Raw genomic sequence first — 15,334 nt, 5'->3', positions numbered from 1 at the left:
GTGATGTAGTTTTATTCATATCATAAAATCTATTTTTAATTTATTTTTTTAAGGCATCTTATGTATCAAACATAACGCATATCAAAAAGAAAATCAATCAATAGGTTAACGAGAGTCAATGAAGATTCATAACAGCTTTTGTCAAGTACAAGCGAAAGCTCTTTGCAATTATTAAAACAATTTTGTCTAACGATTTGATTCTTTCTCACGATGAATTAATGAACTCTATTCAATTATAGCGTAACTCATATTTCTTTTCAAAAATGTGCCGATATTACTAAAGTTTTATTAATGTTTGTACTTCAAGAATACAAAGATTAAAAATATTGTTTCTTTACAGTTATTAAATATTAGTCATAGAATTATATAAATTCTTTTATTTATTATCTTGTCAAGTTTTTTCGCGAATTATTTCGAATGTTCGTTATATTTTTAACACAAATTCAGCAAATAATAAATATAAACTGATAGTATAAACCGATAATGTCTCGATAAGAATATGTGTATATAGTTGTATATAAATGAATATACGTACAAATGAAAATTAATATAAATTCTAGCGATAGTTGTTGAATATATTGTCGATCGAAATATTAGCGTTAATAGATACAACTTGAAGAATGTTTAACGAATGATTTTTTTATGAGACAGATTATCTCGATTTAGTAGCTCTGTCCCGTTATATAATTATCCTAAACATAAAGAAATGATGCTAACTTTCTAAATTAATGTATAAAATAAAATCTACATTAATATAAAGCTTACTTTAGATCAATAAATATTATTATATATATATATATATATATATATATATATATATATAGTAAAATAAAGAAATTTTAAAAATTGAAGAAAAATAACATAAAAATCTGTTGAAGTGCCATCGTATGTATACATTAATGTAGATAGTATATATTAATGCAGATAGTAAACACAAAACTTCATTAATTTTAATAATTGTTATTTTTAGAAATAATGATTTTATATATATATATATATATATATATATATATTATATATATATATATATATATATATATATATACAGGGTGGGGCATTTATCTTGAGACAAGATAATATCTCGATTGGAGTCGATTATTTTGAAAAAAGTTTTAGACAAAAGTTGTATGGTTTCAAGGGGGACATAAGATGGTGTCATTAGTTTAATCTTGAAGAGCCACCTGAAGGACACGCGAAGGTCAGCTCCAACTTTTTAAATGAGATACCCTATATGCTCTTGCATATTCTTGTAGCTCATCTCAAGAGCTTTCCAAAACACTATAATTAAGTTAGTTTTCATTAAGTACTTTCCAAGTTATGAGGCTTGAATTCATTTTTTAATTTTACATAAACCGTAAAATATCTTGTAAAATATTCATTTTTCGATTATTTTACCTTAATACTTTTATGTACAAAATAATGAGAGGAATCAATTGGTGTAAAGAAAAGACATAGTTATTTTTAAGAAAAAATATAGAATTGTTAATTGCAAATTACATATTTTTTTTCGAAACAACTATGAGTTTTCTTTACACCAATTGATTCTTCTCATTATTTTGTACATAAAAGTATTAAGATAAAATAATCGAAAAATGAATATTTTACAAGATATTTTACGGTTTATGTAAAATTAAAAAATGAATTCAAGCCTCATAACTTGGAAAGTACTTAATGAAAACTAACTTAATTATAGTGTTTTGGAAAGCTCTTGAGATGAGCTACAAGAATATGCAAAAGCATATAGGGTATCCCATTTAAAAAGTTGGAGCTGACCTTCGCGTGTCCTTCAGGTGGCTCTTCAAGATCAAACTAATGACACCATCTTATGTCCCCCTTGAAACCATACAACTTTTGTCTAAAATTTTTTTCAAAATAATCGACTCCAATCGAGATATTATCTTGTCTCAAGATAAATGCCCCACCCTGTATATACTTTATCCATCTTTTTTTACAACATCGTACATACTTTTTTTTCATATTGAATTATTTTATTTTATCTTATCTTATTATATGTAAAATATATAATTTATTTTCATTCATGTTTACAATTACACTACTAACTGCAATAACATTCAATTGTTTCTTAATCAAACGAAAATATCTCTTACCTGCGTGAAATTTAATCCCGGACACATGGAAATATTTTCTTCCTGAAGGATGTTTGAAGTCGTATAATCATTCGGCGTGATAGTTGCCTTTGTCAATACTAAACCTTCCAATAAAACACAGAAAATTGTTCCAAACATGATTTGCATTTTTCATAAACGTTTGCACTCAATCAGTTCCCGTTGAATTCTCAGTTAATTGTTTTTCTCACTCTACTAATTCTGATGTGTTAATCGAATTGACATTAATTCATATATATAAATTTATTTTCGATAAATTGCTTAAAACTCAGTTTTAACAAATCGTAAGTTATTATCTTCTAATATTATGTTTTTAGATTTCTCTTTATAGTCACGATCACAATATATATCTTAAGATTAAATTAGGGAATTTTTAGTAAATAAATAATTTTTTTTAAGAGAACAAATGGCAAAGCAAAATGATACAAAATGATCATTTGATTGTATAGCAAACAAAGGAATATAATTATTATCAGTCTTTTTTATTAATATTATAGTAGAATAACGTCGATAAAAAATAACCACAATCAAATTACACACGATCAGAGAAGTTATAGAATTATAGATCTTGTAACATTTTCAGCCATATTCAAGCACACGCAGCGTGTCGAATTCACTTGAATATTTATTATATCTATGGTTTTATTAAATATGTAATTATAACAATTCGTTCGTACGATTGTGTTACTATATACAATTGTGTTACTACGTATGCTTTTAAAATTCACTATTCGTACACAATTTTTTGTGATATTCATATGATGCAGTTTGAATCAAATGATAAGTAACGCGGTAGTGTGTTTGGCTAGCGATCACAATACTAACTGACTTCGAATGATCAATCTGATCATGTGTTGCCATGACGTCTTATTAACTACATTCCGTTTGTAATTTATTTTTTCCCACGAAGATATTCGCGTTATTTCAAAGAGAATTAAAATCTTTAAAAATTATTTGACAAAAAAGTTATACATGTATAAAACAAAAATAATTCAATGTATAAATAAAAATAATTATATGTATATATAATTGTTTAATGAATTTTATTATAAACTTTTTATATTAATTTATTTCTGAGTATCTTCTCTTTGATATAAGAGGAACGTTTACCATATAAAAAGATATTCTGATTATAAGAAAATATAATAATCGATTTAAACAAGTGATTTATACGTTTTCTGTGACATTCATATAATGCAGTTTGAATCAATACATAGCGTTTTTAATATAAATCTTGTAATTCTAATATAAATAAATATAAATTTTCAATAGCACATAAATAACTAAAATAAATAAAATAATTATACGAGTTATTATTATCGTTATTTGCATCGAATAAACTTATAATAACGTATATAATATAATTTTACTTAATATTAACTTAACATAATATACTTAATATAATAAATAATATAAAAAACTAATAATATTAATTACTTTATTATTTTAATTATATTATTGTAATTTTATATACGACAATTTTTATATGCACCAGTGTGCATTAGTGCATCCAATCAAATTCTCTCTTTCCCCGTTATAAATCAATTACTTTTTTCAAAAAAGTGATTTTCTAATGCTCCGGTCTCCTTTTGTGACTTATTCAGTCCATTCATATATTAAATCATATACAACATTTTTATTTTCAAAACTATTTTTATATTTTTAAAGAAACATTCTGCTAAGAATAATTAAGAATAATTCTGTATGTCAAGAATAACTAAGAATAATTAAATAAGTATTTATATAATAGTCTCTTTTTTAATTCATGCATAATAATAGACGTATTTTCAAATATTTTAGAAATTTATAAAAATTTATTCCCTCCCTAACAATGATATATGTATGTACAAACATTTATATGTACAATTTGAAATAGAAAAAAACTCCAAAATATAATATAAAAAAGCTTGAAAAGAAAACTACAATTGTGTATTAACATTTACGAATTTACAAAAGGGTTAATATTAAAAAGTATGGAGATCTTATATAATATATAAAATACAAAAGTACACATGTTGAATATCTAATAAGTATCGTAAGAAAACAAACATTCAAGTATTAATACATGCATATTCATCTACAATTTTTTCTTCATTAATTAACAATAAATTATTTCTATCAGTTAGATAATACATATAACAATAATATTTATTGGATTCAATATATCATCTCTTTTACATCACTTCTTAGAACTATAATATTTTCGAGGCAAGATTTGAAGTGATTTAATTTCCGCTGCATTGTAACTAGACAGCATTGATATCAAATGGACAGTTAACCTTTAACTACGTCAATAGATGACAAAACACAATGTTTTATGACACGTGGCTGTCGTCAATAAATAACTTTAAGATATACAAAAATATATATGATGGCCGAGGTAGCATACGTTCGTTTTATATACGTTTCTTAAACGTATCCGATATTTTTTATTCATAAAACATTAATAAGAAACGTTTCTATAAAAACGTTTTTAAAATCATATTTAAGGAAACATATTTTTCACGTTTCTAATGTAGACAAAATAACAACTAATTTTTATTAATTTCAAATTATATATACATATATACATGGTGTTCCATTTTAATGCCCCACCCCAAATAACTTTCTTATTTTTAATTTTAGAAAAAGATGTTTCAGACAGAAGTTGTTTGATTTCTAGGGAGACATAAGATAGTGCCTTAGTTTCACCTTGAAAACTCACATGAAGGTTACGTGAAGATCAATTTGAATTTCTTAAATAGAACACCCTATATATTTTTACATATTCTTGTAGCTTATCTCGAGAGCTTCCCAAAACACTATAATAAATTATTTTTCCATGAAGTACTTTTCGAGTTACGAGGCTTGAAATCATTTCTTAATTTTACATAAACCATAAAATCTTATAAAATATTCATTTTTCAATTATCTTACTTTAATACTTTTATGTACAAAATAATGAGAGGAATCAATTGGTATAAAGAAAACACATAGTTGTTTCTAAGAAAAAATATGTAATTTGCAATTAACAATTCGAAAGATGAAAATAGTCATCAGCCTTGGGCTAGTCTTTATATAAACCATATGTTATAAACCATATGACAAGTGTCTGATACGATATGTCATCTTTTTTTGGAGAGTGCTTAAGATAACGTAATATACGCGAATATTGTTAAAGAATAATTCATTAATGCGAAATAATTGTTTGAATTTAAAATTTAAAATAAAAAAAGATTCTAGTATTCTAATTTGCAATTCCAATTAACTTTTAACACATGCAAAAGTTAACATATATATGACAATTATACAGGATTTTTAGTTTTAAAAAAATCGCTGAATTTTATCAAAATTATTCATTAATTTCCAAAAAATTTTAATATTGCTGATGTTTATTTTGAATCTGTAGAAATTAATAATATATGTGAAACAAGGTAAGGGATATTAATTTTCTATAATAATCTTCTTAATCAATTTTTGAAAAGTTTTGCAAAAAATCTTTTATTTTTTTATTTATATTTTATTTATGTGAAATATAATTTTTTTTCAATTTTCCAGAAATTTACAGATATATTCTATTCGATGTTACACATAAGGATTGATAGTATAATTAGTAAGTAGTATTAATTTATAATACTATTATAGTTATAGTTATTTTTTAACATAATAATGATATTACAAATTTCATTTATATGAAAGTAAGAAAGATATTTAAAAAAGTACTTTGCATATATTTTTGTGCAAATAAATAACGAATCCAACAATTATTTTTCGAACCTAACGCGAGATAATACAAATTAAGTACCAATAAATAAAATATTAATAAAAATAGACTATAGATTAAAATATAAGTAAAGAAAAAAGTAAAGAAAAAAGTAAAATAGATTAAAATATAAGTAAAGAAAAAAGTAAAGAAAAAAGATTTCTTTTTACAAGGTTTAAAAAAAATTTATTCTTTAAAATTTTTTAAGATACTGGAGAAAAATTGATATTCTTTTCTTTTGTGATTTATTCTTCTCGATAACTTTTCAACTAAAATTCCATAAACTACAACATTTTGCCTATAAAACGCTTTTTTTTAAATTTTTCTACGATTTTTTTTTAACCGAGTAATATGATTTTGAAAATAAACCAGTACTTTTTCGCTTTGATGAAAAAATTTTGAGAGAAAAATTTTTTATCGTTCTGCGATTGTCAAAAATACATAATTTTAAGGAACTAAACAGTGTGTTCTTTTTTAAAGACACAGAATAAGGAAGATAAAAAATTTTTGAATACCACCAACCGCGTGTTAAAATTAATACTCAAGCTTCAAAATGCTTTTTTAACTTTTTATCTATAATAATTTTTCAGCAGTTTAAAAATAGCTCAATTTTTAAAGTTCAAAAAGTGTTCCCTATTTTTTTTTGACTAATGCATTTAATATTAAAATGTATTTAATATTAAATAATAATAAACACGTAAATGTATCTTAAACCGATCAAACTAATCGCGATTCAATAAACTTATGAAAGAACGAATTTTTACATAAATAAAAAAGCGTTAAATGAAATAATTTTTTTTTAAACAAGAGATATCGAATCTCACTTATTCTCATGAAACAAATAACGTAACGTATAACAAGTAATAAGTTTATATAAAGTAACTTTAAAGAAATTAGATACAAAAAGAGTAAAAATATATTATATTCAAACATATTTGATTTCAGTAACATTGTTAAATATTTTAATAACATACTTTTCAACATAAATCTGATTTGTCAATTTGTAATGTGTCTAAATAAAATTATTGTATAAATATGTTCTTTTCTTAACATTATTGAAACTATGATAAAGAAATAATATTGATATAATTTTCTAAGATGATTATACGGTTTTTAACTTTTAGAAATTCTCTTCAAAGATGCAAATAATTTAAAGCTGGCATTAATGAATAAAAAGTCGCATATTCAAATTATCTTTAGTTCTTGAGAATAAATATACATACAAGGCCTTTTAATTAATTAATGCTAAAGTTGCATTGCAGTTGCATACAAAATTTATTAAAACGATATGAAAATCAAAAAATAATAAATAATTATAAATATATGCATAAGATCTAATTGGACATTAATATTTCTTTACTTTTAGTTTTTAGTTTAGTTAAAAATTTTTTAAATTCACTGTAACATAAATGTGAAATAAACACAAATTAAAGGTACAAATAAAAAGTGAAATGCTAAAAAAAATAATGATTAAAACTAGAGGCAAATTTGTAAAAGACAATAAAATGAATTTAATTCAATAATTGAGAAACATGGATCACTATTACTATCAGATTATCGAAGCATGCATTAATTGTACATGCAACTTTGTTTTATATTCTAATTTTAATAATCTATGTATCTCATACATATATATGTATTTTTTTCGTAATGACACATGATAAGGCAAAAATCGAAATACAATTCACTGCAACATTAAATAATATATTGTTACGCGCGCGCCCGAGTCGTCACGGCCCTGCCGTTGTCTGGATCCCGTCGGCAAGAAGATTATTTACAAACAACGACTGTCAGCGGAGTTCGGTTCCAGCTGTCTGGCTGCGCGGACGCGAATTTGTACCGAGCCGCTAATTTGTGCGTTGAATCGTTTTGAGTTAACGTTTGTGTTGCCCTGCGTTGGGAATTAAAGCTTTTAGTTCTTTAAAAGTGTTTATTTATTTCGCGCAACTCGCGAGCGGCCGATCTTTCCGTGCGCGACTTCGATAATAATCGAAGTCCTCGCCGCGGGCGCAACAATATAAAAAGCAACTGCATACAATTGTATTCATCTCATTTTTGCATTTTTTGTTCCTTTTTAAAATTTATTTTAGATTTGATTTTTTGAAGATCTAGCCAAGTTTTGCGCTGTTTATTGAATTGCTCGTCATCGTGATGAGATTGATTGCGATCGCGTATCTGTTCTCATTTTATACATATCTTAATGCGGTCCCAAGAAATGTAACATCCGAGCCAAGCGAGATGAGGAGGAGAATAATGCGAACTAGCTGGATTCAATTAAATAACACCGAATTCAATCCTGATACTGTTCTCAACACGGTAAGTGTATCTTTCTGATTCACTTTAAAGAATTCAGATTAAAGCGAGATTTAAAGTTTTCATTATTTCAATTTGCTAAATTTATTCAATGTTGTCAAAAATTGCTCGAAAACTCTTGTACATAATTCATGCTTTTTATTCAAAACCAATATATTTTACAAAATTATACAGCATTGTTAATTGTGTCTACAAAAAAAGAGACATAAATTCCATAGTCGCACGGTAAAAAACATTTTGTATTTCTGTTAAAATTTTCTCGTGTAAAAACTTTTGTGTTAAATTTTTAACATACTCCTATGTTAATGTAACATATTATCATTGCGTTATTTTGACATTTCTGCGTTGAGATAATATTCACCGTTTCTAAGAGTTAAGACAACACAATTAATATGTAAATGCAAATGTTTTTGATGAAATATGTTATATGTTAAAATGAACAGATAAGATGTGTTATTTTTCTCTCTATAACAGTTTCTATATGTTAAATCGACATCTCTCTTCTGTTATTTATTAAAAAAATGTAAAAGCAACATTTTCTTTTAATTAAATTTAACATTATAAATATGTTAATTTAACATAAATTTTATTTCCAGATAAAGTTTAAGTCTTACACTTTTGTGTTAATTTTTAAACATATTACTTGTGTTATTTATTTACGTACTTGCCTTCTGTTAAATTAACATTAAAATTAGAGTGGATAAATTGGGACATGTGAAATATGTTAAATTTTTTAACACAAAATTTTTTACTGTGCGGTATTTATAGTCTTATATTTAAAATTATCGTAGTACAGTCTAAAAATATTATATGACTATTTTATTAACCATTGACCATGAAATTTTCAAACCACTTACGATTATACTTAAAAAATTTTTTAAAATAATGTGCTAAATCGATCCTAATATTTATATCTTGTTTTTTTTTATTTCTTAGGCTATTTTATTCAATTTAATATTCAGTTAATATCATTTAATTATTCCATTATACACTTATTACTTTAAAATACAATAATATGTGAAATGAATATTAACATATTGTATGTATTACCTACTATCATTACTCTGCCACTCGTTAATGTTGAAGCAATTAAAAATAAATACATAATTACATATATTATAATTGTGAAATAATTATTACAATTATTTCAATTGCGAAGAAAAAAACAGATAACAATATATAATTCTCTAAAAAATTTGTCTTTAAAATTATTTTAATTGATATTAATACTTTGTAATATAAAAAGATTTGTTCTACAATTTCTGATAATCAATGTCTATTCGATTTTGTTTTAGATTTTGTTTCATAATTATTTATTATTTTAAATAATTTATTTTCATAAAATTATAGATATTGGCACTTCAAGTTTAATACAAAAATTCCGCATTATTTAGAAAATAAATATGCGTATGTATCTTTTTGTAAAAATGTATTTCAATCAATTTTAAATCAGTTTTTAAAGTATTTACATTCTATCTTACTGAGTTTTCTTTTAGCCGCAAATAATAAGGAGAGCGGGTTATCGTGCAGAGACTCACGTTATAATGACAGAGGATGGCTATTTACTGACATTACACCGTATTCCAGGTGGTAACGATTCTTTACCTGTGCTGATAATGCACGGTCTTTTTAGCAGTTCCGCTGACTGGATTGTTTCTGGCAAAGACAAAGCACTCCGTACGATCTTTTAATCAATCTTTAAAAAATATTTCGAGGCTGCATCTGGATATATATGTATCTGAATTGATATGACTTTATCGGAAAAATATCTAAAAAAAACTCTCGAATTGAAATGTCAAAAAAATTTTATAATATATTTTTAATTGTAATACAACTTCCAACACATTTTACTTTTCGAAAATTTTTTAAATTCATCAGATAACACGTATACTTATATACATATATTTTATAATTTACATATTTGTGATATATTTAGAATTGCTTATTTAACGTATTACATAATAATGATTGAATTATACATGAATTCGCGATCTTAATTTATTTTTAAAAATACTAGCACATAAAGATGTTGTAAAATAAGGGTAATATACGAGGATATTATATGAGAAGATTATAGAATAAATCATATAATAAATGTAGCAAATAAATCTTTTTTTTTACATTTTAGCTTACCTATTGGCGGATCGAAGATATGATGTTTGGTTGGGAAATTTTCGTGGTAATACCTACTCTAGAGCGCATATTTCCCTATCGCCGTCAGACTCAAAATTTTGGGATTTCAGGTATTCAGATAAAATGATGCTTGGGAAATGACATAACAATGTCACAATATTTGATTTAATTTGATATCGAAAGAGACTTGATCCATATATCTGCTTATTTAATCATATGCAACAGTCATTTTAAAATATCATTTATCTCGAGATATCCTCTATATAAGTATATAAGTGTTCCTATACAGTGTGTCCCATTTTAATGTCCCACCCCAAATAACGTTCTTATTTTTAATTTTAGAAAAAGATGTTTCAGACAAAAGTTGTATGGTTTCAAGGGGGACATAAGGTGGTGTCATTAGTTTGACCTTGAAGAGTCACATAAAGGTTACGTAAAGGTCATTTTGAATTTCTTAAATGGAATATCCTATATATTTTTACATATTTTTGTAGCTTATCTCGAGAGCTTTCCAAAACACTATTAATAAACATTTTTTCATTAAGTACTTTTAGAGTTATGAGGCTTGAAATCATTTCTTAATTTTACATAAACCATAAAATATCTTGTAAAATATTCATTTTTCACTTATCTTACCTTAATACTTTTATGTACAAAATAATGAGAGGAATCAATTAGTGTAAAGAAAACATACAGTTGTTTTTAAGAAAAAATATGGAATTGTTAATTGCAAATTACATATTTTTTCTTAGAAACAACTATGTGTTTTCTCTACACCAATTGATTCCTCTCATTATTTTGTACATAAAAGTATTAAGGTAAGATAATCGAAAAATGAATATTTTACAAGATATTTTATGGTTTATGTAAAATTAAGAAATGATTTCAAGCCTCATAACTCGAAAAATACTTCATGGAAAAATAATTTATTATAGTGTTTTGGGAAGCACTCGAGATAAGCTACAAGAATATGCAAACATATATAGGATGTTCCATTTAAGAAATTCAAAATAACTTTCACGTAACCTTCATGTGACTCTTCAAGATCAAACTAATGGCATCACCTTATGTCCCCCTTAAAACCATACAACTTTTGTCTGAAACATTTTTTTCTAAAATTAAAAATAAGAAAGTTATTTGGGGTGGAACATTAAAATGAGACACTCTGTATAAGATTCTTTATACAAGGTGTTCCGCATAAGTAGATATCTTACTGCATTTTTTATAAAAAATTATGTTTTTTCGCTGAACGAAATTTACAATATATTTTAAAAGCTTTTTAAAATAGAAATATACTTATTTTCTCACATTATTGTATATTTATACACTTCATATCAAATGTTCCATCACAGCTTTAATGAAATGGGCATCTACGACTTACCCGCAATAATTACATTTATCACAAATATAAGCTCGCAACCATTACATACGTATATCGGTCATTCTATGGGCACAACTACTTTTTATATAATGGCATCAGAGCGTCCGGAAATCGCTCGAATGGTGCAAATGATGATTAGTCTCTGTCCAGTGGCCTTTGTAAATCATGTGCGAAATCCGGCACGAAATCTTGCGCTTTCTTGGAAGGTAAAATAATAAATAAATAAAAATAATCTCATTTTTAATCACACACATATAAATTATATACGTACATCAGAGTCCTATTTTTTTAATATTATTTTTAGATGATAGATATTAAAATATTTCTTTAATATAAACGTTGAAATCCTAATGATTTTTCAGTTCAATCAATTGAAAAACTACAGGTAGCCAAACAAATAATACAAAATTAATGTTTTTAATTAATTTCAGAAGCTTATTTTAATTGAATTTAAATTCAAAGAGCTAGTTTTAAAGTTATATATTGATACTAAGAATTACAAAACTGTAATAAATAATATTATTATTAAATAATATAACTGTAATAAATAATATTATTATTAAATAATATAATAGTATATAAATATATTATATTATATTATTATATTGTTGTTAAAAAATAATGTAGAAACAATACAACATGCTCCACAGAATTAGACAAATTATTTTATAAGAGCAACTCGTTACTCAAAAAATAACAAATCTTTATAATTTCTGTAATTTGTCTTAATGTTACAACAAAATCGTTACATCCTGTTTGTTCTATATATATATATATTTAACTTTCGATTTTACTTTGAACGAAATGTTTTCCTAGGAGTTAATATTAAAATCGAAACAATTCTCTCAAAGCTTTTATAAATTATCTCAATTTTTTAAAAAAGTGCTTAAAATGTCGTTTTCTTATTTTGAAAAATATTTCTAAAACTTGAAACAGAAAAGAATTACAAGTAAATTATATACATCAAGAATAAAAGATCTTTGATTGCAGATAATAACGCTATTTTCCTCCCATGACGAATTTTTGCCACACGACGATTTTATGAAATTTCTTTTGAAATACGGTTGCGACCAGAATTCTGCCGAACAGGAAATCTGCGCCGATATCATATTTATGTTCAGTGGTTATGATAAGGAGCAGTTTAATTATGTGAGTAACGATTCGCGATCGAAATACGATTCTGACCGAATTTTCGATTATCACATTTTATTATTTCACGATCACGTTTCAGATTAAATTTTGTATATTTGTGTTCTATTTAGACTTTATTGCCCGTTATCGGGTCACTTTCCCGCCGGTACCTCCGTTAAAACGGTAAGACATTATGCTCAGGAAATCCAATCGGGCAAATTTTGCAAATTTGATTACGATCGCGCAACAAATTTAATAATCTATAACTCGGAGGAACCTCCGGACTACAATCTAACAAGTATCACGGTACCAATCGCGTTGTTCTATTCCAAAAATGACTTGCTGGCCGACATAGAGGTAGGTAATAAAAAAATTAATATATTCAGATAATAAATAAATAATAAATATATAATAATTTAATATAATAATATAATATATATAATAATAAATATATAATAAAAAGTGACTCGGCTTAGATCAAATGTTAAATTGTATAATCATAAATATAGTTTGAAGGAGATCGCGCACGATAATTCATAAAAATGTTTCCTCAAGGATGTGAAGAGGTTGGCTCCTTTATTGCCCAATGTAGTGGATATGTATGAAGTGCCGTGGCCCACATTCAGTCACACAGATTTTCTATGGGCCAAGGATGCCCCAAAACTTGTGTACGAGAGAATTTTCAAGATCATGAATAGAGAAAATCGAAATAATGTTACTTCGGTGGAATAATATTGTCAACAATCAAAATTGATGATAAATGTTATATATTAAATCTTTAGTAATGGATATGATTAATGACAGCTGAAATCGTTATATTCAATAAAAAAATAAATTTGTAATATTTTATTATTATCTAAAATTATAATATCGATCCAAATCAGATGCATAAGATTTTATTTATGTATAATCATATATAAATATGTGTGCGTTCTTTTTTTTATACGTCTTTTGTCTGCTTATGTAAGAATTAATAATTAGAAGAATAATTCTCGCGTTGTTTTTTTTAATAAAATCGGCGATTAAATTATACGATGGCATCTCTAATAAATTTTTATATAAAATGTATATAAAAACTAAATATTTTGATTTTCTTTATTATGTACACATTTTCTTGATTTTAATTACACAAAATAAAATATTATTTAAATTATATTAATTAATATTTAAAATATCTGGAATTCAATTTCCTTTCTTTCTCTTTCTTTTTCTTCATCTTTTATCATCAGTTGCATAAAAATATAAAACATTTTTGTGAGGGAGGCAGATACTTGATAAAGATGAAGGAAACTGATAGTTTGATTTTCGCAGCTGGTGGTAAGGAGGCAAAGAATTATTTCAGAAAGTATATCCATCACAAATATATGCTCGTAAAAAAATATTCATACAATTATATATATCAAACTATTATTTTCCTACATCTTTACCAAGTATCTGTATCCTTCACAAGAATGTTTAATATGTTTAATATTTTTAATATTTTTATAATTTTTAATATTTTTGCAACTGATGATAAGGAAAAATAAAGAGAAAGAAAAAGATAGAAGGAGAGAGTGGATTCCAGATATTTTAAATATTAATAGTAAGAGAAAAATAAAAATATCTATTTTTTCAAAGGATAAAAATTTGCTCGGGAACATTCAAATTTTAATATTAAATATATTCCGAGAGATATATCGATTGATTCTCACCAGTTTAAATATTTCAAATCGCTTGAACGTGCACAGAATCGTTTAGCGATTTGATTAATCGACTGTCATGAGAAAGTGACGTCACGTTACGTCAAGTGGACCACGTGGCCTGCCTGGGTTAAGGTTAGGTTAAGAAAAATGCCTCTCGGTCTAATCTCACATGTCAAAATAATACAAGTATGTATGCATTATGATCAAAGAGAAGACTGAGAGATGTCATGGCCTGCTTTTAGGTGATCCCTGAAAGCGATACTTCCTCTATGGACAATGAAAACATGGACATCAAGAACTACAAAGCCAATGTCCATGAATGTTCTCAGAGGGTAATATATAATATGCACAGTTTCGTTCCGTACTATGTGCACGAAATGCCGGTAGCACCAGCGTATAACAAGACACTTATATATATAAATTGATAGTAAATAAATTATTCAATCGCAAAAGATAATGTAATCTTCCAATGTAATGTTCAAAGATGAAATAAATATTTTTCTATATTTATTACCATATTTATATATTTTTATTTACAAAACACAAAATGCCTGTGGAATAAATACATTTTTAACCGTATTTCTATAAATCTTAATTGGTTTAAACTGATTTTTGATATTTATTAATCATTTTTTTAATTATTTTAATTATTTATTATTTTAATTATTTTAATTATTTTAATTATTTTTTTAATTATTTAAAAATTTAATTATTAATACATGTATAGTATTTGTCAAATTAATCAATGATTCTTCTAAAGTTTTTATAATTAAGATTTGAAAAATATAGATGTTGTAAAATATTTCAAATGTCTCTTCCTTTTTAT

At 25.3% G+C, this 15,334-nt stretch overlaps 1 protein-coding gene across 1 annotated transcript; it reads left to right on the top strand.

Annotated features, from left to right (window-relative positions):
• Positions 1-7,587: 7,587 nt before the first annotated feature.
• LOC105249191 (lipase 1) lies at positions 7,588-14,834 on the top strand. Its single transcript, XM_025409480.1, is given in 9 exon segments — positions 7,588-8,184; positions 9,678-9,858; positions 10,310-10,424; positions 11,667-11,901; positions 12,686-12,844; positions 12,958-12,974; positions 12,976-13,183; positions 13,382-13,494; positions 14,751-14,834. Coding segments are annotated over 9 exon segments (1,197 nt in total). The 5' UTR covers positions 7,588-8,019; the 3' UTR covers positions 14,755-14,834.
• Positions 14,835-15,334: the final 500 nt, after the last annotated feature.

The sequence above is a fragment of the Camponotus floridanus genome, unplaced genomic scaffold (genome assembly GCF_003227725.1).
Source record: "Camponotus floridanus strain SB8 unplaced genomic scaffold, Cflo_v7.5 scaffold268, whole genome shotgun sequence".
In the NCBI taxonomy this organism is placed as follows: domain Eukaryota; kingdom Metazoa; phylum Arthropoda; class Insecta; order Hymenoptera; family Formicidae; genus Camponotus; species Camponotus floridanus.
Note: the sequence above shows the minus strand (reverse complement) of the source record. Positions and strands in the feature narration are given on the sequence as shown.